Source organism: Pelophylax lessonae (genome assembly GCF_965119305.1).
Source record: "Pelophylax lessonae genome assembly, chromosome: 3".
Classification (NCBI taxonomy): domain Eukaryota; kingdom Metazoa; phylum Chordata; class Amphibia; order Anura; family Ranidae; genus Pelophylax; species Pelophylax lessonae.
The window spans coordinates 119297787-119325140 of NC_138770.1; the positions used below are offsets into that span (position 1 = coordinate 119297787).

The 27354-nt window shown below is 42.6% G+C and overlaps 1 protein-coding gene across 4 annotated transcripts in view; it reads left to right on the plus strand.

Annotated features, from left to right (window-relative positions):
* Positions 1 to 27354, plus strand: part of ATAD2B (ATPase family AAA domain containing 2B) — a 346270-nt gene that overhangs the window by 295573 nt on the left and 23343 nt on the right. For all 4 annotated transcript variants that reach the window (XM_082251749.1, XM_082251750.1, XM_082251751.1 and 1 more), the window contains exon 25: positions 24658 to 25281. In XM_082251749.1, the coding sequence (XP_082107875.1) occupies positions 24658 to 25281 (624 nt within the window). The remainder of the gene's footprint in view (positions 1 to 24657; positions 25282 to 27354) is intronic.

Consider the following 27354-nt stretch of genomic DNA (forward strand, 5'->3'; position numbering starts at 1 on the left):
GAGGGGGCGACACTGGGCAAGACTGTGCCACACTGTGCCTGGTGATCTTTGACTTCTCCCATGTTATTAGGTCGATCTCCACCTATTTAAAGTTGCCTACTTCTGTTCTACACCTATTCCAGTTCATGCTTGGAGCTATTTTCAGAGTGGGTGCAGGATTATACGCAGCTCCATTGTAACACTTTAGGGTTACTCTGATTCTGTTCTATTAACCACTTGCCCTCTGGAAGGTTTACCCCCCTTCATGACCAGGCCATTTCTTGCGATATGGCGCTGCAATACAAAACTGACAATTTGGCGGTCATGCAATTCGGTACCAAAATAAAATTTGTCCTTTTTACCCCCCCCCCCCCCCCCAAATAGAGCTTTCTTTTCGTGATATTTGATCACCTCTGTGATTTTATTGACACTAATACAGTAATCAGAGCTAAAAATATGCACGATCACTACTAATGACACTGGCAGGAAATGGGGTGAACATCAGGGGCCATCAAAGGTTTAAATAAGTTCCTAGGGGGTGCATACTAACTGTGTGAGGGTTCTTGTACTGTTGGAAGACAGACTTGTGTTCCTGATTAGCAGAAACACAAGATCACAGCCTTCCCTTGTCACAACAGCTATCTGCCTTGTTTACATAGACAGATTGCTGTTCTGCCTGTTTCCCGAACGTCCCGTAGACCCACTGATTGGCTTCCGCTGTGTCCAATCACAGTGGGAGCAGGTCAGCGGTGGCACGTGTGCGGGCCTCAGACCCAGAAGTGCAGAATCACATACAGGTACGGATTCTTCACAGGTGAGCTGCTTTGCCGTCGTATATGTACCGTATACAGTCGGCAAGCAGGTAAAATTCTTTACGTGGTTCTAAAGGCAATTATCTGCATTAAGGTAAAACATTCCAATGTTTGTGCCTCCACTGAGCCACAATTAACAGCACCTCTGTCGGCCTGTTATTCAAGACCCTTCGGTTGGCTGTGGGGCTGCCTATCTGGTAGAACTGATCAGCAGCCCAACCGAAGGGAGCTCAAATGGCAGGCTGATGATGCTATTAATTTGGAGGCAGTGGCTTAGTTGTCTACTTGCAACAGGAAATCTGTTACTTTCAGGAAACAGATTGACAAAATCTAGTTTGAAAAGATTAACTCCAGGCATGGCATTTTTTTTTATTTTGTTACAATATAACTATGCATCTACCATACATGTGGGATCCCTCTAGAAGCTGGAAATCAATGTAGTAGACACTGCTGCTACAGTGATCTCCACAACATTTCCAGGTTCCATGCTGAGCTGCTGCATTGTGAACACAAGAGGTCAGCCGCTCTGCATGGGCACCATTCAGAGAATTCTTAGCATTTTCTAAATGAGAAGAAAACGTTCTCTGCATGGACGAGGAGGAAAGTGAGGTGTCACCATCCCGCCGCTTTGCCTTGTCCAATCAGAACATTTTGCATTAATTGATTAAGAAAGCATTCTCTGGTGCCTGTGCAGAGCGGCTGAACTCTTTTGTGTTTTCAATGCAGCAGCTCCGCATTGAACCTGGAAATGTGGAGATCACTGTAACAACGGTGTCTACTACAGTGTTTTCCAGATTCTAGAAGGTTCCCACAGGTATGGTATATGCAAAAATGTAAAAAAAAGAAAAAAAAAACTGGAATTCCTTTTAAGGATCAGTTCACCTTTCATAAAAAAAAAAGAAAATTATTGCACATCTTTTTTGCAGGTTAAAAAAAATGTGCATTCGTTTTTTTTTTTTTTTTTTTAACTGTGCAGCCTGTAAAGTGGGGTACACACTAGTAGAAAATTCCCATCCGAGGTAAAACCGTACGATTTTCGGCTAGTGTGTACACAACTTTCAGCAGCCGATGCCGACATTTTCAAAGAAAAAAAAAACGGAGGGACAAACACCAAGATTTTTATCGCCCGTCCCCAGCACGACCAATTTTCGGTTAATGTGTGTGCAGTACGTCCGCGAAAAATAGGATACGAAAGACCGCGCATGATCTGAAGTTGCTGATGACCCGGAAGTCTAGGAACAAACGTCCCAAAAAAAGAAAAACGGACGAGAAATTTTGTGATCATTATGCACTGTCAACTAAAAACAGTAATGAACGCTGAGCAAGAGAGAATCGGAGGATATTTTGTCCGATTTTCGCCAATTGTGTAAGAGCCCTAAGTGAACTTATTTACCCACTATCAGCAGGTCAGCCAGGATCCTGCAGACTCTCGGTACACTCTACCTGTACCTTTGATGCAGGCAGGCAGTTACTGAATGGCAGGAAGACTCAATGGACTGCGAGTGTGCTCACCAGCACCCCTCACAGTTCACTGAGAATCTACAAGCCATCAGGCGGTAGTTATAGTTTGTTCACAATACTCTGAATGAATCGGCCGTGTGGGCAGAACCCTGCATGCCACACTTTTATAAATTCTGACAGTGGGTGTGGGGAGAAGACCCCACTTCCGCTATCACAGGGAGGAGGAGGCAGAAGCTGGAAAATGTTAAATATTCTACCCTAGCTACAGGTTCCAAAGGTGAACTTATCCTTTGTGGTGTGGTATGATTTTAAGCTTGCATTAGGAACTGCTGCTGCTGGCAGTATCTCCAGGTAAGAAACTTTGCAAAGGACTCAAGAAAAAATTTGCTTAAAAAAACTGTAATCGATGAACCATAATGACAACCTACTGAAAAATATATTTTGGATTTAAATACCCTTTAACTAATGTAATGGGTTTTTTTTTTTTAGTTTTTTTATTTGTTTTTTTATTTTTTTGTTTTTTTCGTCTGTGCTGGCTTCTTTCAAGTTTGTTCAAATTCTAGTTGCAACTGGCGATTCGATTTTTTTTTTGTTATGCTGTCAGAATAATTAGGGAGGAAACTATTCTAAACCATGCATGCTACAGTGCTGTTGGTAAGGATAGAAAAGATTAATGGGGACACTTAGGAGCAAAGACTGGTCGGAATACAACTTGGAGGGGATGGGCCCAGCTATTGAAACCAGTATGTAATCTTTTAAAAACTTTCAAATATATATTTTCATGATATTGAAGATCAGGTGTGCATGATTTAGCCTACAGCTTGAGAAGCAAAACAATGTGAACATGCAGCATTGCTGCTGGGACATATCCCCTGCATTGGAGCTCACTGCCCTATTGAGAGGAGCCATTTATTTCAGGGCAAGCTTCCACTCCAGCTTTTTTTTTTTTGTTGTTTTTGCTTGGGCCTTATTTGAGTTTTGTGTGCCTCTAAATTAGGAAGTTAAATGTCTACATCTCTACATCGTGTGTTATGAACTATAACTGAATACCCAGCGGCAGGAATGTATTAAAGTAGAACTAAAGGCAATTTTTTTTTCATTTTGGATAGAGCAAGGGAAGGTTATAACCCCTGTCAGATTTTTTTTTTTTTTCGCCATCTGTGTCCCATTGTGGATATTTCTCCTTTACCTTCCTGTCCTATAGCCAAACAGGAAGTGAGAGGAAATCCTGCAAATTAAGGGGATTTCTTGGGGGCCATAGCTAATAAAACTGATGGGGTCTAATCCCTCTCCACTCTGTCCAAAACTAACAAAAAAAGCTTTGCCTTTAGTAATACTTTAAGTTTTGAGTATTTGCTGTTTGAGCAGAGCTCTTATTCCATATGATGTTGTGGCGCTGCCGTAAGATGCTATTACAAGAAAGTAGGCACAAGTCTTAATTGATTTTGTGTTTCATGGTTTTACTTCTCTATTTTGAAGAAAATTATTTGTTCTATGTTTGTTTTTTGTTTTTTTAAAGATTTACGCATATACAGTCAGGTCCATAAATATTGGGACATCAGCACAATTCTTATCTTTTTGGCTCTATACACCACCACAATGGATTTGAAATTAAACAAACAAGATGTGCTTTTGTACAATTGGCTGCTCAGCTGTTCAATGGCCACCCGCCATGGTGTGTTATTCCCTCATTATCCCATTTACAAGGAGCAGATAAAAGGTCCAGAGTTGATTTCAATTGTGCTATTTGCATTTGGAATCTGTTGCTGTCAACTCTCAATATGAGATCCAAAGAGCTGTCACTATCAGTGAATCAAGCCATCATTAGGCTGAAAAAAAACAAAACAAATCTATCAGAGAGATAACAAAAACATTAGGTGTGGCCAAATCAACTGTTTGGAACATCCTTAAAAAAAAAAACACACCGATGAGCTCAGCAACACCAAAAGACTCAGAGGAAAACAACTGTGGTGGATGGATGACCGAATAATTATTTCTCTATCGCTCATTGACAGACGTAGTCCTCGGTGATACAGCACCTTCGGGTTATGTTGCCTCCACAGGAGCAGGACTAGACAGGAAATAAAAATGCTCTGGCCACACCCTAGGGGCAGTCCCAGAGGGTATATCCTCTCTCTCTCCGCCAAAGCAAATCAGTTTTTTTCTGTCTAGTCAGGAGTAAGGACCTAGATACCTTGCTGGGATCTTCGGTCCTGGCAAGATTTTTTTCTTAAAAAGATTTTTTAGACAGCTTTTTTTCTCCAGTGTTCATCTGTGAGATGAACACTGTGGCAGTCTGGGAATCTTACTGTGATAATAAGTACCTACCAGTCAGAAGCCACGGACATGTAGACTCCTAGTCAAATCTCCAGCTATAGCAGGCCTTCCGAACGGCCATGCGGTCCGCCAGGGCCGGTACCGCCAATCACGCCAAATCCCCATGCAGAGAAGGTGTTGTGTGCTCTGCAGCACACCGCTATTCGGTACAGGCCGCCGCCATTTTTTTTTGCTGGATCGCACGAGCCGCCATTTTGGCGTAGCCTCGTGTCTCCAGCATGGGGGCGGCCATGTTTGAGGTGATCCAAACACCTCGTGGAGCTAGGGGAGGCGCCGGAAGGCGTGCAGAGGGGCGGAGCCGCCTCCTTTCTTCCTGGGCAGCCAGCCAAAAGACTTCCTGTTTGTGAAGACAGCGCTGTAACCTGTTGCAGTTAAACTCTGAGCATCAAGTGGTGAGCCTGGGGGTCTATCTCTCTCTCTCGATCGATAGGGATCCCTAGCAGGTAACACTAAGGGGCTTTTGTGGCGCTGGGGGTCTGAAAAAAAAAAAAAAAAGTTTTTTTATTTAATTGAAGTGTATTATCCGGGAAGTTACTGGAATAATCATGGACCCTGCCACACTAATTCCCCCACCTGTTTCCCTCGAGGGGGCCACAGGACCCGCCGGTGCACAGAGTATGGATGCATTTACAGCAGTTTTGGAGTCTTTGGTGGCTCGGGTGGAGGCAGCCTGTCAGGGACGGGGGTCAAGGAAGCGACCCCCGCCTACCCCTATATTATCTGACACCTCTGACTCAGATTCAGAGATGGTCACTGCAGCTGCAGTTCCCTCTGCAAGGGCTGTTACCTCAGGTAAAGCTCCCTCAGACAGTGAGGAGGACGTTCCTTCTCCCGCTATAATTCAGGAAGAAGCATTGGTGGACGCACTAGTTGTGGCAGTGCGGGAAACCTTAAGACTTGAGGTTTTACCGGCAGAGGCAACTGAAACAGAGATTCCCTTTGGTACTAACAAGCCCATCAAAACGGTGAAGGTTTTTCCTGTACCCAAGTGTTTTGGGAATAAAATTAAAGGAGAATGGGAGCATTCTAAGCGTACCTTTACGATTTCCAAGCGTATTGCTAGACGCTATCCATTTGAGGAATCCTTCATTAAGAAATGGACGGTACCACCAGTGGTGGATCCACCTATTTTCCAGGCTGAATAAAGCCACGGTTATCCCAGTGGAGGACACTTCGTCCTTTAAGGATCCGGTGGATCGGAAGATGGAAGCAGAGTCCCGCACTATCTTCTCTCTGATAGGGTCAGCATTTAGACCAGTAATTTTTATTGGTCTAGTTTCCCAGACACTTACGGAATGGGCAAGATTGGTACGCCAAGACCTTAGGGGAAAAGATATTCCCCAGGAAACATCTGATTTGATGGAACAGATTATACAAGGGCTACAGTTTATCTGTGACGCAGCCTTGGACACTACTCCCCTATTAGGGCATGCATCTATGTCAGCGGTAATCCTCAGACGTGTGCTGTGGTTAAAATGCTGGTCAGCTGACCTAGGTTCCAAAAAGACCTTGACGAATCTCCCCTTTCAGGGGAATCGTCTATTTGGGGCCACCCTAGATGAAATTATTAAGGATGCCACTGGGGGCAAGAGCACTTTCTTGCCACAGGCTGCTAAAGCTAAGGGACCTCGCAACAAGCGAGGACCTTTCTTTACCGCCCATAAAGGGTTCGTACGCCCGGCTGGAACTAGCGGGAAAGGCAAGACTCCTCCAGGAGGGTTCAAGAAAGGCTGGTCGGACAAACAGAGGACCGACTCAGCCAAACCCGAAGCAAAGGATTACACAGCCTGAAGGTGCGCCCCCACCCGGGTGGGGGGACGTTTTCACCGGTATTCAGGACATTAGATCGGGCATCGACTACTACTACCGGTGCGATTCTTCCTTTCCAACATTTAAGTACTACAGAGAGCGGTAGTCACCGTTCCCTGAATAGATCTTTTCCTTTACCTTTTCCTAAGATTAGTCTCTATTCCCCACAGGAATCGGATCTGGTTGACCAGACAGACCAAGAAGCCTCTAGCCGGGTGACTTCGGTCCCTGAGGTTCAACCAGAAAAGATCACCCTTCCTGATAGGAATCAGGTATCTGATAAATGTGTGGGAACAGAAAACGACCAGACTTTCTCGGATGGTCGGGGCCAGATAGCTCTAGGGATGCCTGGTTCAGATCCAGTCAGCGCCAGTGGTCCTAGAAATTCTAGGCTGGCCTCGTCAAGCCGGCCTGGCCGACTTGGACATGCTAGTCGCAGACGTTCCGTGGGAACTTCGTCTCAGGGAATGTCTGTGGTCTCAAGGACCAATTTACCATCGTGCTTTACAGTCGCTGGTTTTAATGGCCTGGCCATTGAGACCCAAGTACTGAAGGACAGAGGGTTGTCCGCTTCAGTCATTCCTACCCTTATTAAAGCAAGGAAAGCGACTTCCAGCAAGGTCTATTATCACACATGGAAGACTTATATTGCGTGGTGCGAATTTTTAGGATTTCCTCCACGTACCTATTCGGTGACTCGAATATTGGCCTTTTTGCAAAAAGGGGTTGAGCAGAAACTAACCTTGAGCACCATCAAGGGTCAAGTTTCAGCATTAGCAATCTTCTTTCAGAAACCTTTAGCTACCAAGTCCTTGGTGCGGAATTTCATCCAGGGGGTGCGGCACCTGGCTCCACCAGTCCGCGCGCCCTTACCGCCCTGGGATCTTAATTTAGTTTTGTCAGTTCTACAGAAACCTCCCTTTGAAAACATCAGGGAGATTCCCTTGCTTACTTTATCCCAGAAGGTGGCCTTCTTGGTGGCTATCACTTCTGCTCGCAGGGTGTCAGAACTGGCTGCATTATCATGCCAGTCCCCATACCTAGTGATTCATAGGGATAAGGTAGTACTTCATCCTAAGCCATCCTTTCTTCCTAAGGTGGTTTCAGATTTTCATCTGAATGAAGATATTGTACTACCTTCCTTGTGTCCTCAGCCCAATCATCATCGGGAACATGCGTTGCATTCCTTGGATGTGGTTCGGGCAATCAGGGTATACCTGAAAGCTACGGAATCATTCCGTAAGACGGATTCACTTTTTGTGATCACGGATGGCCCCAGAAAGGGGTTGCCTGCATCTGCCGCGACCATTGCCAAATGGATTAGACAGACGGTGGTACAGGCTTATTCTATTAAGGGTCAGAGTCCTCCGTTCCCTGTTAGGGCGCACTCCACTCGGGCGCTCAGTACTTCCTGGGCCTTTCGCCATCAGGCGTCAGTGGTCCAGGTATGTAAGGCGGCCACCTGGTCGTCGGTACATACCTTTACAAAATTCTATAAAATTGATGTGATGGCATCGGCGGATGCCTCATTTGGCCGCAAGGTTTTGCAGGCCGCAATTTGAGGAGACCGGTGGTCTACCTCGAGGGTTTTTTTCTGTTTGAAAAATTTCTTTTTGTTGAGTCTCATCGTTAAGGATGAGCATTGTAAACTTCTAGTTGGCACCGGTTGGGCCTTCTAGATTGGGATTTGATTTCCATTTTCCCACCCCTCATTTGTGATACTGCTCTGGGACTTCCCGAAGGTGCTGTATCACCGAGGACTACGTCTGTCAATGAGCGATAGAGAAAAATGGATTTTTGTAAAATCTTACCGTAAAATCCTTTTCTCTTAGCTCATTGACAGACGTAGTCCCCGCCCCTCTGTTTTTGAGTTGGGTTGGGTTAAATTCGCTAAGCACTGCTTTTGTGACATAACTGATTTGCTGTGGCGGAGAGAGAGAGGATATACCCTCTGGGACTGCCCCTAGGGTGTGGCCAGAGCATTTTTATTTCCTGTCTAGTCCTGCTCCTGTGGAGGCAACATAACCCGAAGGTGCTGTATCACAGAGGACTACGTCTGTCAATGAGCTAAGAGAAAAGGATTTTACGGTAAGATTTTACAAAAATCCATTTTTCCCTGGTGAAAAAACAGTTGGCCAGATCAAGAACACTCTCCAGGAGGTAGGTGTATGTGTCAGTCAACAATCAAGAGAAGACTTCACCAGAGTGAATACAGAGGGTTCACCACAAGATGTAAACCATTGGTGAGCATCAAAAACAGGAAGGCCAGATTATAGTTTGCCAAACATCTAAAAAAGCCTTCACAGTTCTGGAACAACATCCTATGGACAGATGAGACCAAGATCAACTTGTACCAGAGTGATGGGAAGAGAAGAGTATGGAGAAGGAAAGGAACTGCTCATGGTCCAAAGCATACCACCTCATCAGTGAAGCATAGAGGTGGTAATGTCATGGCGTGGGCATGTATGGCTGCCAATGGAACTGGTTCTCTTGTATTTATTGGTGATGTGACTGCTGACAAAAGCAGCAGGATGAATTCTGAAGTTTCGGGCAATATCTGCTCATATTCAGCTAAATGCTTCAGAACTCATTGGGCTTACACATGCAGATGGACAATGACCCGAAGCATACTGAGAAAGCAACCAAAGATTTTTTTTTTTTTTTTAAGGGAAAGAAGTGGAATGTTATGCAATGGCCAAGTCAATCAGCTGACCTGAATCCGATTGAGCATGCATTTCACTTGCTAAAGACAAAACTAAAGGGAAAATGCCCCAAGAACAAGCAGGAACTGAAGACATTTGCAGTAAAGGCCTGGCAGAGCATCACCAGGGATGAAACCCAGCGTCTGGTGAGGTCTATGCGCTCCAGACTTCAGGCTGTAATTGACTACAAAGGATTTGCAACCAAGTATTCAAAGTTTGATTTATGATCTGTTCCATTACTTTTGTTCCCTTAAGTGGGAGGCACATATACAAACTGTAATTCCTACACCGTTCACCTGATTTGCATGTAAATACCTTCAAATTAAAGCTGAAAGTCTGCAGTTAAAGCACATCTTGTTTGTTTCATTTCAAATCCATTGTGGTGGTGTATTGAGCCAAAAAGATTAGATTTGTGTAGATGTCCCAATATTTATGGACCTGACTGTACAATTAGAATAGGAAATATCCACCCAAAAAAAAAGTGATATGCATTGACAGCTTAGATCGGCCTTTACGAGACCGAAACATGGAACAATAACAGCTCTGTAAAGCTCAACTAATGCAATATAGCAAAAGTATGCAACTATTACCTTAGACTCCCATCCATAGAAATCATAGAAGTGAGAATATACACTCGCTGGACACTTTATTAGGTACACCTTGCTAGTACCAAGTTGGACTCCCTTTTGCCTTTTATAACTGCCCCAATTCAAGATTCAAGGTGTTGGAAACATTCCTCAGAGATTTTGGTCCATAATGCAGTGTTTCTCAACTCCGGTCCTCAAGGCACACTAACAGGCCTGGTTTGTAAAATAACTGAAATACATCCCAGGTGATATAATTTGCTGCTCAGTGATTGCAGTATTCTTGTCTGCATCTCCCCAAGGTAATACTTAAAATCTGGCCTGTTAGTGTGCACTGAGGACTGTAGTTGAAACACTGTCATAATGACATGATAGCATATTGCAGTTGATGCAGATTCTATCGGCTGCGCATCCATGATGCATATCTCCCACCACATCCCAAAGGTGCTCTTTTGGACTGAGATGTGAGTGTGGAGGCCACTGGATCATTATGTTCAAGAAACCAGTGGTGAGATGATTTGAGCTTTGTGACATGGTGCATTATCCTGCTGGAAGGAGCCTTCAGAAGATGGGTACACTGTAGTCATAAAGGGATAGACATTGTCCACAACAATACTCGGGTAGACCATGACCATTTAAATGATGCTCAATTGGTACTAAAGGACCCAAATTGTGCCAAGAAAATATCCCCAACACCATTACACCACTTGCCTGAACCATTGATACAAGGCAGGATTGATCCTTGCTGTTTATGCCAAATTCTGACCCTACCATCTGAATGTCGCAGCTGAAATCGAGACATCAGATAAGGCAACATTTTTCCAATCTTCTATTCGATGTTGGTGAGCCTGTGTGAATTGTAGCCTGTTTCCTGTGGCACCCAGTGTGGTTGTCTGCTGCTGTAGCCCACCGGCTTCAAGGTTCAATGTGTTTTGCAATCAGAGATGGTATTCTGCATACCTTGGTTGTAACGAGTGGTTATTTGAGTTACTGTTGCCTTTTTATCCTCTCAAACCATTGACATCAACACAGCATATTCGTCCACACAACTTCCGCTCACTGGATATTTTCTGTTTTTCGGATTATTTTCTGTAAACCCTAGAGATGGTTGTGCATGAAAATCCCAGTAGATCAGAAGTTTTTGAGACCTCAGACCAGCCCGTCTGGCACCAACAACCATGCCACCCCCTCAGTCACTTAAATCCTTTTTCTTCCCCATTCTGATGCTCGGTTTGAACTTTTAAGTCTTCACTATGTCTAGATGCCTAAATGCATTCAGTTGCTTGCAATGTGATTGGCTGACTAGCAGTTTGTGTTACCAAGCAATTGAACAGGTGTACTAATAAAGTGGCCAGTGAACGTACGTACACATCAAGGTGGAGTATGGCAAAGTCTAGCCCCTAAAGTAAACTAATGTGTGTTGACCTTCTTGACATGGAGTCTAAGCTGTAAGAGGCATCCCACAAGGAGGTTAAAGTATAGAGCTGCTACCAAGCGGGTCCACTAACTGTCAGAACCGCGGGTCAATGCTTTCCATGTATAGATGGATAGGATGAAAAAGCGAGGATGAGGTATAGAGAAAGGGGGTAGGTGAAAGAAAAAATTGTGAGGGGGAGGGTAGAGGAGAAGGGAAACTGATTTGGGCCTGACTCCACCCCCGGTACATGTCAGACAAAAGGTAGTATAAGCCTACACTCCCAAATTCACATTTGTTTAACGTAACTCTCAGGCGAGAATGCTGGGAGGGGGATAGGTACTAGCTGGTATAGTGTGCGGACATGTAGAGGTACCTGCAGCAGCTTTTACTGCTTTCTCTGTGCCCAGGTCCCTGATTATTGGACAAGTTCCTGCCCTTTCTGAAAGTAACGTAGCTAGTCTTCCACCTCCTGCAAATTCTTATTGGCCAGCGAGGCAGCTCTTCATAGCAGACAGTAGGAAAGAGGTTGTGTATGGGGTGGCAGGTAATCTATAACTCTACCTGGTATTGTCAGAGCTTTGCCAGTTTGGAAGAGCCTGGCACTTGGCCATAAGGGAGCAATAGATGCAGAGTATGAAGGTATGCTGTCTCCACCTAATGAATGGTAGCAGATCATTTTTTTTTTTTTTTTTTTTTTTTTTTTTGTTAAACTAGTAGGACCACTCGCACATTTTTTGCACTGCACTATGCATGTTACGGTGCCATTCATTTTACAAAATAGTGGATGTCTGATTTTTAGAGTTGGTAGCTCATATAGTTTTTTTTTTCAGGCTTCCTTTTAATGTATTTTCACCAGGATTTTTTTTTGTCTTTTCCTTCCTGAGTGAAAATGTATCCATGTACTTCAGAAATGTAGTCCCCTAAAAGTTTTAAAGACCAGTCTTCCAATCTAAATTTCTAGTTCACCTCACACTTTTCTCAGTATCACCAACAGATGGCGATCTTGCTTCATTATACTGTGTGTCTACAGAGTATACTCATGTCTATTTTCTTGGCTTTGCTATTGTGCCTTTAGCTTTAATCCTACAAACATCTGTGAATAAGAACTTGTATCTTATGATTACCAGAGAAAATGTCTCCTAATGTTTACTTTGTGTTCCCTGAGATACATTTTTATGGTTAGCTTTAAAGGCAGATAGAATGCAGTCATTATTAGGCGAATATAAAGGCGCCCATAGCTAGATGGCTGTCTTTTGGAGACCTGCAGGTCTTGCCAGCTGAGGCTTCCTTGAAGAATAGCAGTGGGACTGCTTTTCCCAGACAGGTCGGTGAAACAGATGTGTGAATCACTTCAAGTGTGTGTGTGTGTAATTTTTACCTTATGCCATTTTTATGAAGACTGCAGGATACATCCATAGGAGCCTGCTTAGAACTCCTCTACCCTTTTTAAGTATATGTAAACCAATGGCCAGTGTCTCAAGCTTTAACATGTTGTTGCAATTTTTAATTTTAAATCTGAAGCTTTTTTTTCCTTTCAATTAAATTTTAGATGATCCTGCCATGAAGGTCCTTGCTCAGGTATTAGTTGACAGCTCTCTGTCCCTGTCGTCCCAGATCTCTAGTACTTTTCCCCTGTCACACAGGCTGTTTAATGAAGACTACAAATGGCTGTCAACACACAGTATGCTGGCATAGTCCACTGTTTTCACTATGAGTAAATCAACCCTTAGAAAATGCCACGCATCCTATTGGAGTGCATTCAAATTGATAATTGACTGCAGAGGCTGCAGGGGAAGTCACAGGTCTGAGGTTTCAAAACAAGTCGAATAAAGAAAAAAGCTTATTGTATTTTTTTTTAAAAAAGGGCAATTGTATGCGATCGTGCTTGGACAAACAATATGTTGTGTTCTGTGCACATCGTTTGCACCATACTTGTGTCTTGCGTAATAATGCAAGACGTCTGCATATTTATGCAACACAGAGTACAAGACTGCATTGCTACACCACTGAACATTGCAGTGCCCTGTTGTACATAGTGTTGAAGGGTCATTTTGTGATACTTCAATACAGTTAAAAATGTAGACAGTGGGTGGGGCGTGGCTGGCCACTTAATCCTCCAGCTCCGCTCAGATTCAGGACATCCTGCAACCATCCCCTTTCACAGCAGCTCCTACCCCCCTCTCTCTTACACCAGGGGGGAGCGGACACGTGGCACCTGGGTGGTATGCCCAGAAAGCAGAACTACCCACTCAGGTCACGTCGGCTCACTGACTTTTTTTTTACACAGCTGGCCATGCAGAGCAACCAAATGGGATCGGAGCGGCGCTGCCTCCTCCTCCTTCCCTGTGAGTGCAAGAGGACACACAGGACTCAACACACTCTGTGGAGGATATGGAAAGCACAGAGCCTGCTCCAGCCTCTCTATAGCTATCCTACAGACGTAAGCAGGCAGCACAGTCACCAGTGCTCTTTCCCACTAAAGCTCCCTTAAACAAAAAGCAGCACTGGGATGCCCCTGGAGAACTATCACCAGGAAGGCTATCATGATTCCCTGGCCTCAAACCCAGCCAGTGATCAGCCTGCCTCAGAACAAACATTGAAACATATGCTCCTCTTATTACAAAGAGACTTCCGTAATGAGCTCTGCTCCTCTATTTCATCTTTACATTCCAGAATAGATTTAGTGGAAGAACGTGCTGACAACCTTGAACAGGTCACAGAACATACCTCTAGCTACCATTAGGTCACTGAGGCCTATCAACACTCTGAGGAAATTTGCTTCCTGCAAGCCAAAGTGGCTGATCTTGAGGATTAAAACAATGTGTCGGCGCTGCTCTAGTAATAGAATCTCAGTTACAACAGCACAAATAAACTCTAGTATGCAACTTAAGTTCTACAGTGCCATAAAGTGCAAAAAAAGTGACTTAGTGCAATAATACCAATAAACAATATACATAAAACGTTCAATGAATAGTGTACTCCTATAAAGTTCATAAGGTGCTTGTGGTGCTCCAATAAATTAATCCAGTCCAAAATGTTTCAAATGTGCTCATCAGTGGTACTCCCCTTTAGTGTCCCCACTCACCGGAAAGACTTTCAATTGAAGCCTTTATCTCTGTACTATTACTCCAATGTCCGTCCGATTTAGCTGTGCTGGATAGTTACTCTGGTGTGTGTTGAGCATTAATTCTCTGTGACCCAAATAAGAGGATTTTCCATAGTGAAGTACGTATGCATATGCAAAAAATCTTTATTGTAAAATATCCACTTACATTAAAAACACGACTTTCTCTCTAAAGCGCGGCTCAGTGGTTTCTGTAAGGTCCGGCATGTGTTCCACCGGCCGAAACTTACGTAGTGCACTCTGTATCTTGCTAGATGCGTTTCACCCTCCCACAAGGCATTGTCAATAGCTGAGGAAGAACTGTTAAGAAGCAAAGGGTTTTCAGACCAACTGGTGACAACTCTGCTAAAAAGCAGAAAGAAGGAAACAGCAGAGCATTTACCTAAAAACGTGGATGTTTTTTAAGCTTTGGTGCGCAAGAAGCTCCTTAGATGTAGGTAGCCCAGTGATGGTACTGGAGTTTCCGCAAGAGGGGGCAAACAAGGGACTAGCCATCAGCACCCTAAAGAGCCAAGTTTCGGCTATTAGTGTCTTCTTAGAGACATCTTTAGCAAAGGATCTCTGGGTGATTCGGTTCTTTAAAGCCTTAAACAGGCAAATACCGGCTGGGAATCTAGCTGTCCTGAAAGAACCATTTGAACCTTTAGCGTCCTGTTCGGTGAAATATTTAACCCTCAAGACAGTTTTTTTATTGGCAATCACTAACCCCAGCAGGGTTAGTGAGCTCGAAGCCCTTTCTCTTAAAGCACCTTTTCTGCAGATATTTTTGGATCGCATTTTTTTTTAAAACTGATCCGGCTTTTCTTCCCAAAGTGGTCTCAAAATTTCATAGAGACCAGGAAATTGTTTTGCCTACTTTTTGTTCAAACCCTGTGAAGGAACAGGAAGTGAACTTCCATAAGTTGGATGTCAGAAGATGTGTTCTTCAATACATATCCATCACAAAGGAGTTCAGGAAATCAAATTCCTTTTTTGTTTTGTTTGCCGGTACGAATAATGGTGCTAAAGCGTCTAGGCATTTATTAGCCAGATGGTTTAGAGTTTAGACTAGCCATTAGTGAGGCCTAAATGTTTTCCGGGAAGGAGGTGCCTATAGGTATCAAGGCACATTCTAATAGAGCTGTGGCGGCCTCTCAGGCGGAAAGAGCTGAGGCTACCCCGGAGCAGATCTGTCTGGCAGCAACCTGCGCCAGTTATACAACCTTTACCAAGCACTACAGACTGGACTTACTGTCCGCTTAAGATCAGGCCTTTGGGCGAAAGGTCCTTCAAGTGGTTGTCCCACCCTAAGGGTAAGTACTCGCTTATCCTCTCAAAGGTGCCTGTCCTGAAAGACAATAAGGGAAAATTTTAAGTTACTTACTGGTAACGTCTTTTCCAGTAGTCTTTCAGGACAGCACCGGTACCCATCCAAAGAAGGTCTGAAGGCAAGACGATCAGAGGATGGGAGGTTAGTATGATATAATCTTTTGTCTACCCTCAGCGGCCGGAGGTACTCTTCAAGAACTGAGGCAGCCAGCTGGACGGAGGCTTAAATTCTAATGATTGGGGTGGTGTTTCCTAAATGGGAGGAGCCAGGTTCTCCCAAAGGTGCCTGTCCTGAAAGACTACTGGAAAAGACGTTACCAGTAAGTAACTTTAATTTTCCAACTTGCTTGCCCCGCATCTTTGTCAATCCTTCAAAAACATTGCTTTCACAGGATCTATCCCTCCAGAATCTCTTGAAGCCACCATCACGGCTATCCCAAACCTGGAAAACTGTCGGATGACCCTGCCAGCTACAGGCCCATCTCACTAATTAATACAGACACCAAACAGTATGCTGAACTTCTGACCACATGGCTTTCTAGCATCATCCCTCATCTAGTGCACCCCGACCAGGTGGGTTTTGTGGCTGGCAGGCAGGCAATTGTCTGACAGTACCTGTAAATACATTGACCTACTATAATGGGTAGAACATCATTGAACGCCTTCTCCGTTCATCTCCCTGAAAGCAGAGAAGGCGTTTGATAGGGTTGACTGGAACTTCCTCAGAGCAGTTCTGAAAAATTTTTGTTTTTTTTCTGGCCTGATCCTAAAAGCCATAATGGCATTATACTCTTCCCCTAGTGTTAGTTATTCAGGTATCTTGTCTGACTGCTTTCCAATATCCAATGGAACCCGTCAAGGCTGTCCCCTCTCCCTTCTGAAGTTTACCCTCATTATGGAACCATTGGCACACTCCATCCGTACTAACCCCTATATTTCCCGTATTGAAGTTGGTAAATCCACCCACAAAATAGGTCTTTATGCAGATTGTGATCATCTCTATCACCAACCCAACCACTCCCTCATCTCCATCGCACCTTAGACTTCTTTAGTAAAGCCTCCCTCTACAAGATAAATTACTCCCAAGTCCTGCATGATAAGCGCTAACATTGACCTGACCACGAAACGTAGTATTGCTCAAAATATCTCTTTCTCGTTGGCTCCAGACTCCACTTTTTCTTATCTAGGTGTACACCTGGTTACCCCTACCTCTCGTCTAGTCTTCCTTAATTTCTCTTAACTAGTTAACTTCAAAAAATGGTAAAAGACTTGAGAAACATCCAAGCCTCATGGGCTGGTCGCATTGCCTTAGCTAAGAACTAGCTTCTACCTCATGTGCTATATAGGTTCTGTACGCTGCCTATCCCCTTCCTACAGTCTCACCTTCACAAACTACAAGCTGTATTAACCTCATCTGAAATGGGAAGCGCCTCAGAATCAACCGCTCTATCTTATGCATATCCAGACCTGTGGGAGGAATGGAAGCACCAAACATCACGGCATACTATAAAGCAACCGTCTTGGACCAAATTAAATCCTGATGGAAACCCAACTCACAACATACTTGGCTTCAAATAAAAAAAACAGCCTTTGTATCCTGCCCAAAATTGTTTGTGTCCTACTCTTATGGCCCCGTGGACAGCAATTCTACCTAAGCGCTAATAATGCTACAATCTAAGTTTAGAGGGCACTCTACCAACATACGAAAGGTATTCCCTATTGACTATTAGTTCTGTATATGGGGGGGGTGTGGCACGCTTTCAGAAGTGTAAGATACAATAATTAATTAAATAAATAAATAATTATAGCTGTGATAAAATAATATGCGATCAATAAATATAGTGAGGAAGTCACGTGATGTGACGTAACGCGTAGGAGGAGCAAGCCAAATCAACCGGAAGTGACGTTACGGACCGGAATCAAGTTCTCCACACGCTATGCAATATTAGACCACGCTTGTACCAAGCGGTAACACTGTAAGTGCATTGATTTATTTTATTAAATAAAGTAGTCTTTAAAGAAATACTGCACCATGATGCCACTTTATCTTTAAATGAGCCCTGAGGTCACGCTAAGAGGCTAGGACCCTTAAGAACCATATTACACCGAGGCACACCCAGAGAAGGATTTCGGGATAAAGACTAGGAAGCCGCAGGCAGCGAATCCAGGCTCACCAACACCCAATCGGGGGTCCAATACATATATTCAGGCGATCTTAATCTTTATATGAAGGTGAGAGTTTTGTACACCTAGAGGTGACACCTGGTGGAGGATCGAGGCACCGCACTTCTTTCTGCACAGAAGCACTTTTTTGAATACAAGTTGAAGACACACCTTTACAAGTTTTATAATTATTTAAAGTGGAAAGAAAGCACGAGCACTTATTTGAAGACTGTTTTAGTTTATTGACTTTACTGATTTACTGAATTTTTTTGAAAACACCCAGTTTGATTTAAAGGAATTTGTACAATTTGATATTAATGATCGGATTGAAGCACATATTTATTGAGAATTATTGATTTCAACACCTTGATGTTTAATTGGACAGCATATTAAGTTTTTCTTTATCATTGTGTAAATCACAAGAACAAGGATTCAGAGAATATAACACTATATTTATTCCTCACTATATTTATTCATCGCATATTATTTTATCACAGCTATAATTATTTATTTAATTAATTATTGTATCTTACACTTCTGAAAGCGCGCCACACCCCCCCATATACAGATCTGACTAAACTGGGCTCTGGTACCAGTCTAGTGGTGCAGCAGTCGGAAGGGATAAAAAACACTATCCGTGAAAGCGCAGGAACCACCCACATACACCCTATTGACTATTAGCCTGCATCCTCCTCACAGCTCTGCAAATCTTCAGCCCCAACATCTCAATATCAAATTGGCTCACTGCTGGTCTCAGAACTATCGAAGATCTCTACCAAAATTCCTCACTTTTCTCCTTCCAACAACTTCAAAACAGACACAAAATCTCCAAAGACTTTCAAGTATTTTAGCTTTTGTTCAGCCCTCTCGAATATACAATGGTTGGAAAACCTTCTTTGACGTCTCTTACAATACTATGATATGGAAAAGCCTAATCAAAAAGGCATTAACATTATCTACAATTTACTAACTAATCCCATGCACAAATCAAAAACCTCTACTATGCTATGTTGGGAAAATCTTACACTGCAACTACACACAGCTTCAATGGCACCAAGCCCCTCCAGAGGCCCTTAAAAATCTCTGGATTTACCTTGCACTGGGAAACACTGCAGAAGCTTCTCAACAACTGGTACCCCACCCCATCCAAGCTAGCAAAGATCTACCCTTCCACATCCGATGCCTGCTGGAGAGATTGTGGAGATCCTGGAATGTCAATTCACACATGGACTTGTTCTAAACAACACCCCTTTGGTCCGCTCTCTTAAAAGGCTCTTCTACTCCTTTGTCTCTATTGCTGTCTTTTTATCTTCACAAATGGTCTTAGGTTTAGACATTGATTTCTGGCCACCACATACTCTAACCGTCATATCCCACATCTTTATCACACATCTAGCTATGGCTAGGCATTGGAAATCCCCCTAATAGTTCGGAAGTGATCCTAATTTTGAACAATCACTGTCTAATGGAATACATGTATGCCATGGCCCACCTCCAAATTCCTGCGTTCTTAAAAAAAAAAAAAAATAAAAAATAAACTCCTTGGCTTGAACATCCTAAATGCTCACGTCTGCCTTGATTTTCTTTCAGTACCTGTGTGGCTTACTAGTATAGTTTTGACACCTACCAGGACCATCCGCCTACATACTCTCACGTATGCTTGCATTGTAGGAGGCACAATTTTTTTTTTTTTTTTTTTTTTCTTCAGTCTCAAGATTTTTTAATAGCATTTGTTTAAAATTCCTCTTGTTGTACATACGAGTTTGCCTTGTACCTTAATGTACCTGTGTGAAAATTGTACTCATTCTATGACCACCTAAGTTTATGGAAAAAAATGGTTTACTCTGCATTATCAGAAAACTTGAATAAAACTGTTATAAAAAAAAAAAAAAGTGGACGTTGCAATGTGGTGTTAAAAACATTGCACCACCCCTACATATTGCACACCAGTGACAGTTTTATTTTTCAGACCATAAACGTGGTTTGTTATGAACGGGTTTACTAATACTTTCCCTATCTTTTCTCTAAGGATGACCACTAGAGGGGGGCATTTGCAACTAATAGAATTCTAATCCACACATGGAATAGCAACATGTAAAAAGAGATCGAATTCTATTTTACACATTTCTAATGTGGTTAATCCTAAAAAAATTATTTTTAAGATTTTTACGTCTTAAGGGTTCATTGCAGCAAGAACGCAAGTGTAGTTTTCAAAACTGATGCCTATAGAATCACTCAAGATCACATGTACAGTTTTCATACAATATTTTTTTCCCTTAACCGCTCCTGTGGTCACATTTTATCATAACTAATAACAAAGCAGAACAAGAGCAGGGCTGTGTGGCAGGGTTGGGTTATTTTTTTGTTTGGAGGGTAAGGAAAGTTTTGAGGCGGGGGATCTGATGGGGAAGAACTGATGTTTCCCTCAGTCCGGCTCTTAACACAAACTGAAGTTGTAAAATCATATACATATATTCTAGAGAGAGACGTGTGTGTATGTATGTGTATATATATATATGTGTGTGTGTAATATATATATATATATATATAATTTACAAATGGGTTATGCTTACTTGCTCTGTGGGATGGAATTGCACAAAGCTGTGCTAGACCTCCTCTTAGGTCCTCCACCAGTGCTCCTGACTCTGGTGAAAATTTGTGATTTGACATTGGTCAAACTATTTCAGCACGATTTCAAAGCCGCACATCAGTGCCTTTAGCACTGCCGATTTCATTGCGGCTTGCGACTTAATTTAACAAGTGTATACAAGTCGCAATGAAATTGGTAAAAGGTAGCGTAGGAGCCTTTTAATCAGTGGTCGACCAATTATCGGCAAAGCCGATGTATCGATGGCCGATATGCACTTTGCCCAATATATCGGAATCGGCCTTTTGATCTGCCGATATTTCGGGAAAGTGATTGTACCGGGGTAATGCCTGCAGCTAGAGGCATCACCCCGGTACCGGTGTCCATAGCCGACAGTCAGCTGTCTTGTAATGACAACCGATGCGGCTGAGATGCGCTCGGCTGTCATTCCAAGGAGCGGGAGGGGACGCCCCCCTCCCGTCGCCTTCCACAGCTCGCCCGGGTCTCCTGTCCCACCAGGAGACCCGGTCATCCTACCTTCACCTCTGCCGTCTGACCGGGTCTCCATCTGCACAGCAGCCATCTGACCGGGTCTATGTTTCTTTGAGTTTGGGGCCGCCGAGTACCCGGACTTCCGGGTTCTAGGCGGCGCAGAATTCAAAAGACTTAAAGCATTCAAAACAGCCAAACTTGGTGTTTTAAATGCTTTCAAGTGCAGAGGAGGGGTTTGGGGTCTTTTAGACCCCCAGATCCCTCCACTACCGTACCTGTAGACATTAAAAAAATTAAAAAATTTTAATGTCCAAAAATATCGGCCGATAACTGATATCCGATGACCAAAATATGCGGTAAAAAAACGATATTGGTTGATCAATATTTTTAATCTCTGCGATATGAGTCGCGGCTATCTGATCTGATCTGTTCCATTTCTGGCAACGGGGTGCAATTTGTCATGTGATTTGGAACTGTCAAATTGCATGACAAATTGCACCAGTGTAAACAGGGGCTAAAATACATTACAGTGGAACTATGGTTTGTCAGAAGGGACTGTGTCACTCTTCTGTCATGGTTTTCCCTGACCCAGAAGCTAGTAAAGATCACTGGTATAGCGGTGTCTACCCCAGTGATTTATAGCTTCTAGAGGGATCCCACAGGTGTGTGGTATGCATATAGTTCTAAGTTGGGCAAAACTGGATCAATATATCTGTAAAAATATCCAGGCCTTCTTTTTTAAAGATGTTGTGGGGAATGATGAAAACCCGTGTAAGGTTTTTTATTTTTCCCCCATATTTAGGAGTCTTTTCAAGTGACTGTCCCTGCTTAGACAGTTTTCTGTGGAGCAGGCTGCAATCATGGGTCAGGGCCATGGACGTAACAAAGGAGATGTATTTCCTTTTCCTATTTCATCTTTAATTTCCTTGTGAGGGACCTGTTCAAAATAATGTCAAGTTTTTATGGTAGGTGCAATTTTTTTTATACAAAAGAAACAAGCAGGCCCATACCTAGGTTGGTGGAGTATACTATCAAATTAATTGTTATAATTATGGCCAAATATAGAAACATGTCTGTGGCACAGTAACTACTTCAGCCTGTATTTAACAACTATTGTGGGGTATATATATGTATATTGTGAGGATATATGTAAACCATAGAGTTGATGGAAGGTGGATAGCAAAGGACAATGAGGCAGGAGAAGTGGGGCAAGGTGTGAATAAAGAAGAGGGGAAAAAGGAATAGCCAGGAAAAGTAGGGAAAAGGGGAAAGAAAATATAAAAGTGAGAAATGGGGGACAATGCACAGGGAGGTATGAAAGTAAAGAGTGGGGAGTGTAAAGGACAGAGCAGTAACGTTAGGAAGTCCCTCTAGCTGTATTTCCTAAATGCAGAAGAGGAGGAGGTAAAACTTTAAATAAGGCGCGGGGCATGCAGTTGATATGTAGTGAATACATTAGATAATTTGTGTATACAGTAATCCCCCGCTACATCGCGGTTCAGTTTTTGCGGTCCCGGTAATTCGCGTTTTTTTTTGTAATGTTATTTTACTATATAAATCATTAGAAAGATTTTTGTGTTTTTCATAGCTCTTGCTCTGTCTCTAAGTATCTTTTATGTGTTTAAATGAGTTTCTATTGTTTTAAAAGTGTGTTTAAAGACCTTAAAATGCTTCTACACGTACAGTGACAGTAAAAAAATCATGCCTACAATGCATTTTAATAGGGTTTTTCTATTTCGCGGAATTTCACTTTTCGCGGCTGGGTCCGGAACGTAACCCCCGCAATGGAGGGGGGTTTACTGTATATACACAAGCAGAAATACAACACAGTGCAGTATGAAGAATTTTAATGTTTAGAGCAGATTTGTTCTTGAAAAGCCTCAACAGGTTGTAAAACAGATTCAGGATTACAGTCCATGTAGTAAACCATACGTATTAATTTGGCTAAATCACACTACACTAGAACGTATAGGTATAATGTTAAGAGCTGTTTTGTGATGGATCTCAAACAATTATAGTATAGGTTCATTATATAGGTCAAACGCATAGTTTTCCCCTTCCCTAATTTGGGTTAATTATTAGACTACATTGTTTATATACTTTTTGGAGATACACCCTTTTTGCATTTGTTCCTGAGGAAGTGGAGTGAATTCCACTTAACGCGTAACGTGTCAAGCCTTTTGGATGCACTTCTTTATTACAACTATGCGTTTCTAGGTTTGACCTATAAATGAATTTTGCCAATCATGAACCTATACTATAATTGTTTGGGATCTATCACAAATCGGCTCTTAACCTTATACCCATTCCTTCTAGTGTGGTGTGATTTAGCCTAATTAATACAAATGTGGGTACTACATGGATGAATTACTGTAATCATGAATTATCTGTTTTACAATCTGAGGCTTTTCAATAAAAATCTGCTCTCAATATTACTATTCATGCTGTACTGTGTTGTGTTTCTGTGTGTGTGTCTGTGTGTGTGTGTGTGTGTGTATATATATAATATGAATTATCGAATCCACTACATATCAACTGTATACCCCGCACCTCAAAGTCCAACCACCTCTTCTTAAAGGAGTTGTAAAGTCAGAAGGTTTTTTTTTTTTTTTTAATGCTTTTAGGCATTAAATGAACCTTCTGGGTGTAGCAGCCCCCCCAGAACCCCATCTATTTCCAGCGATGTCCACGAGTTCCTGTGCCATCCATGACACTCTCTCCCCATTTGCTGAGACACAGCTGCGGCACTATTGGCTCCCGTGGCTGTCAACCAGTCAGTCAATCAGGAGGGAGAGGGAGCAGGGCCAAATGGTTGCTCTGTGTCTGAATGGAGCTCGACTCGGGTGCCCCCATTGCAAGCTGCTTGGGCACGCCTCAGGAGGTAGGGGCCAGGAGCAGGAATGAGGGACCAGAAAAGACCAAGATCCAGGCTGCTCTGTGCAAAACCCACTGCACAGAGGCAAGTAATATATATATATATATATATATATATATATATATATATATATATATATATATATATAATTTTATTTTTTTTTAAGACTTTTCACTCACTTTAATTATAGGGATGGAGGCACAAAAGCCTAGTGCATGAGTGCCTCCTTTATAGTCCCAAAAGTTCCTCCTTTTTTATTATTTCCTAACTGCAGCACAGGAAAGTTAGGTCACTGGCCTTGCTGTGTTTGCCAATGTTTTGTAAATTCAAGGTTGGATAGACAGAAATACAAATCCTATATCTGTATGGTTTTCTTCAGTCTTTTAGTAAGGCCCCTTTCTCACTTAGGCGATGCAATTTTACCGCGATTTTGCCGCGATTTCGTGGCACGATTTTGCCGCGACTTTGATGCGATTTTGAAAGCAATGGCAAGGCTATCTGCCTCAAAACGCATTCAAATCGTGGCAAAGTAGTGCAGGAACTACTTTGAAGTCGGTGCGACTTCAAAACACACTATGAATGGGGCTCATTGAAAATAATGGAAAACGACTTGTCATGCGATTTTGCGGTCCAAAATCGCGGGACAAGTCGCACTAGTGTGAATGGGGCCTAAGAGGCAAAGTAAAACCAACCAGCTTTTGTAAGTGTATAAAAGAAAACAAAGCGGCACTAAACCATTATTGCTTCTTTATTAGTGGCTTGGCCATAGAAGGCAGACTTAAGATATCATATGTTGAACATGGTAACATAGCAGCTGCTTCTCAATTTATCTCAGTGACTTATCTGTGTAATACAGGCAAGAAGAGAAAAAATCTTCTTTTGGATGTTCCAGCTTTAATACAGAAACCCTTCAAAAAAAAAAAAGAAGTTTTGCATTATGATTTATGTTTTCTACCCAACACATGGAATCTGCTTTTTCTTTAAGGTGTTATTTTCTTTTTCAACAGTCCCAGTTCGACGGAAGCAACGCCGTCGCTCGCAGTGGGGCCGCGGGATAATTAAGAAGAAGAAATCCAACTACTATTTAAAGAAAGATGAAGATTCTAAATTCCGAGATGATGAGGAAAATGATGACCCATTAGAAAATGGCGATTGCCTGGAGGAAAACGGAGAAGAGACTGGAGACCACTCCGTGACAAATGATGAGTCCTCTTGTGATGTGACAGATGGAGACGTGGAGCACCAGAACGGGATACTTGGTAAGGGCAGCAGTTTGGAGTCCACGGAGGAAGAAAGCTCCAATGAATCCATGTTGGTCAATAGCAAATTAGCACTGGAAGGCAAAACAGTTACTGCCAAGAACCAGCCTCTTGCCACAGACTATTTAAACGGAAACTCTTCATTGGATAGCTTAGAAAGCACACCTGTATCTGCTTTCCATAATGGGAAGAGGGAAAGTCACGCCCTTGTCACCACAGACAAAGACTCCGAGACTCGAGACCCTCCATTTAATGAATTGGTTAATTATCACAACTCTAAAAATCATCCTTGTAATGAAGCACCACAGCTGATACTAGGAGCTGCTCAGCATAACCAGCAGGAAGCAATGGAAAGAGAATATGAGCCAGAAGGTAAGGTGATGGTGTTTTCTAAATTTTATGATATCGGTTTTAAACAATTTTTGATTTTCATTCAAGGCTAGACTGTTCATACAGTTTGAACATGAACTTGTTTTTTTTAAGAATACTTCCACTAAAGCTAAAAAAAAAGAAAATCCAAATGTCTTATAAGGTTGGGAAACCACTTAGTAATTCATTGTTAATAAAAAATTACCTTTTGCATTTAAATCTGCAGCTAGCTGATATTTTCTAAAGCTTCCAGCCAGTGCAGTTCTCACCTCCTTTGATCTTTGGCAGCCTAGGGAATTTCTGTGCATTGTGTATGGAAAGCCCCTATAAATTGAACCTCCTTCTTGTAAAGAGATTAAATCCATGGTTTTCCTGGAAGTCTGCACAGAGCTTCAAGTCAAGTAAGAGAAGTTTCCTAAATTTACCAGGACGTTGGTGCTGCTTTTCTTATGATACTAATCCTGATCAGACCATGATAATGAAGGCTGATCTTCCCTGGTTTTCTAGATTACATTGTACATCATTATACATGCCTAAAGCAAAGCTTCCCTGATCAACAATCGCACGCCTCAGGTAAAGCTTCTGAGAAAAGTGGCGTTCTGATTGAGGTGGACATAGCCTATGGTACTGTGGAGGATACCTAAAATGTTTTGTGACTCGCTATCTGTTATTGCCTGCCTGTGGTCTGCTACTTACAATCTTTCTTTTGAAAATTAAGATTTAATCAATATTTCAATAAACAACAATTTCCAAAATTTTGGAAATACTTTTATAGACATTTTGTTTAGCTCATTACGTGAAAGTAAGGTTAATATAACTTGGATTACAAAGGCTTCAGGTTTTTTTTTTTTTTTTTTTTAGTTGATGCAAAAATGAATACACCCCACAACAAAAACGAATACATCTAGTTAGTATTTTGTATGACCTCCATGATTTGAAAGGACAGCACCAGGTCTTCTAGGCATTGAATGAACAGGTTGGCGGGATATTGCAATATCCATCTTTTCCATTCTTCAAGAATTACCTTTTAGAGCCTAGATGCTGGATGGAGAGTGATGCTCAACTTGTGTCTTCAGAATTCTCCATAGGTGTTCATTTGGGTTCAGGTCAGGAGACCTACAGTACTTGGCCACTGAATCACATTCACCTGGTTCTTCAGAAATGCAACAGTGGCCTTAGATGTGTGTGTTTTGGCTCATTTTCATGTTGTAAAAGTGCACAGCGACCAAGGGCATGGAGTGATGGTAGCCTCTTCTCTTTCAATATAGAGCAGTACATCTGTGAATTCATGATACCATCAATTAAATGCAGTACTCATGCAGCCCCACAGAAGGACACTGCCACCACCATGTTTTGCTTTACGCACCATGCGTTTTTATTTGTACTCCTCCCCTTTGCGACACCATACAGTTTTGAAGCCATCAATTCCAAAAACATTTATCTTGGTCTCATCATTCCAGAGTACAGAGTCGCAGTAGTCTTTTTCCACATGGGCCCTGGCAAATTCTAGGCGGAACTTTTTTGTGCATGGGCACAAATAGAATGCCCGCTTCTATTTACGCCCTTAATTACCCCCCGCTATTTGCCAAAATTAAAGGGGAATTGGAAAACTGGAGGGATCTACCGCTGTCTCTCTTGGGGAGATGCCACCTGATAAAGATGGTCAGTTTTGCACGCATATTGTACTTCTTACAAACCTTGCCGTTACTGATCAAACACAAGGATGTGCAGGAGCTCTCCAGAGCTTTCTCTCGTTTTCTGTGGAGAGGGAAGAGACCTTGCATTTCCTCCAAAAAACTGAGCCTCCCCAGGCGAGACGCTGGTATCAACTTTCCTGATCTACGACTGTATAATTTGTCATGCTTGTTGAGGGTGGCTTTGGACTGGATATCCCGGACGTCTCAATTCTCGAATTATGAGTTGGAATCCCAGATGTCCAAGCCTTTCACTCTGTCAGCCCTTCTCCATGTCAGATGGGCCCAACTCCCTCCTAACCTGCGTCATAGCCTGCTCCTAAGGGACACGGTTATAGCATGGAGGGAGGTGCGTAAGCTGTTAAAATTACCACCGTATTTC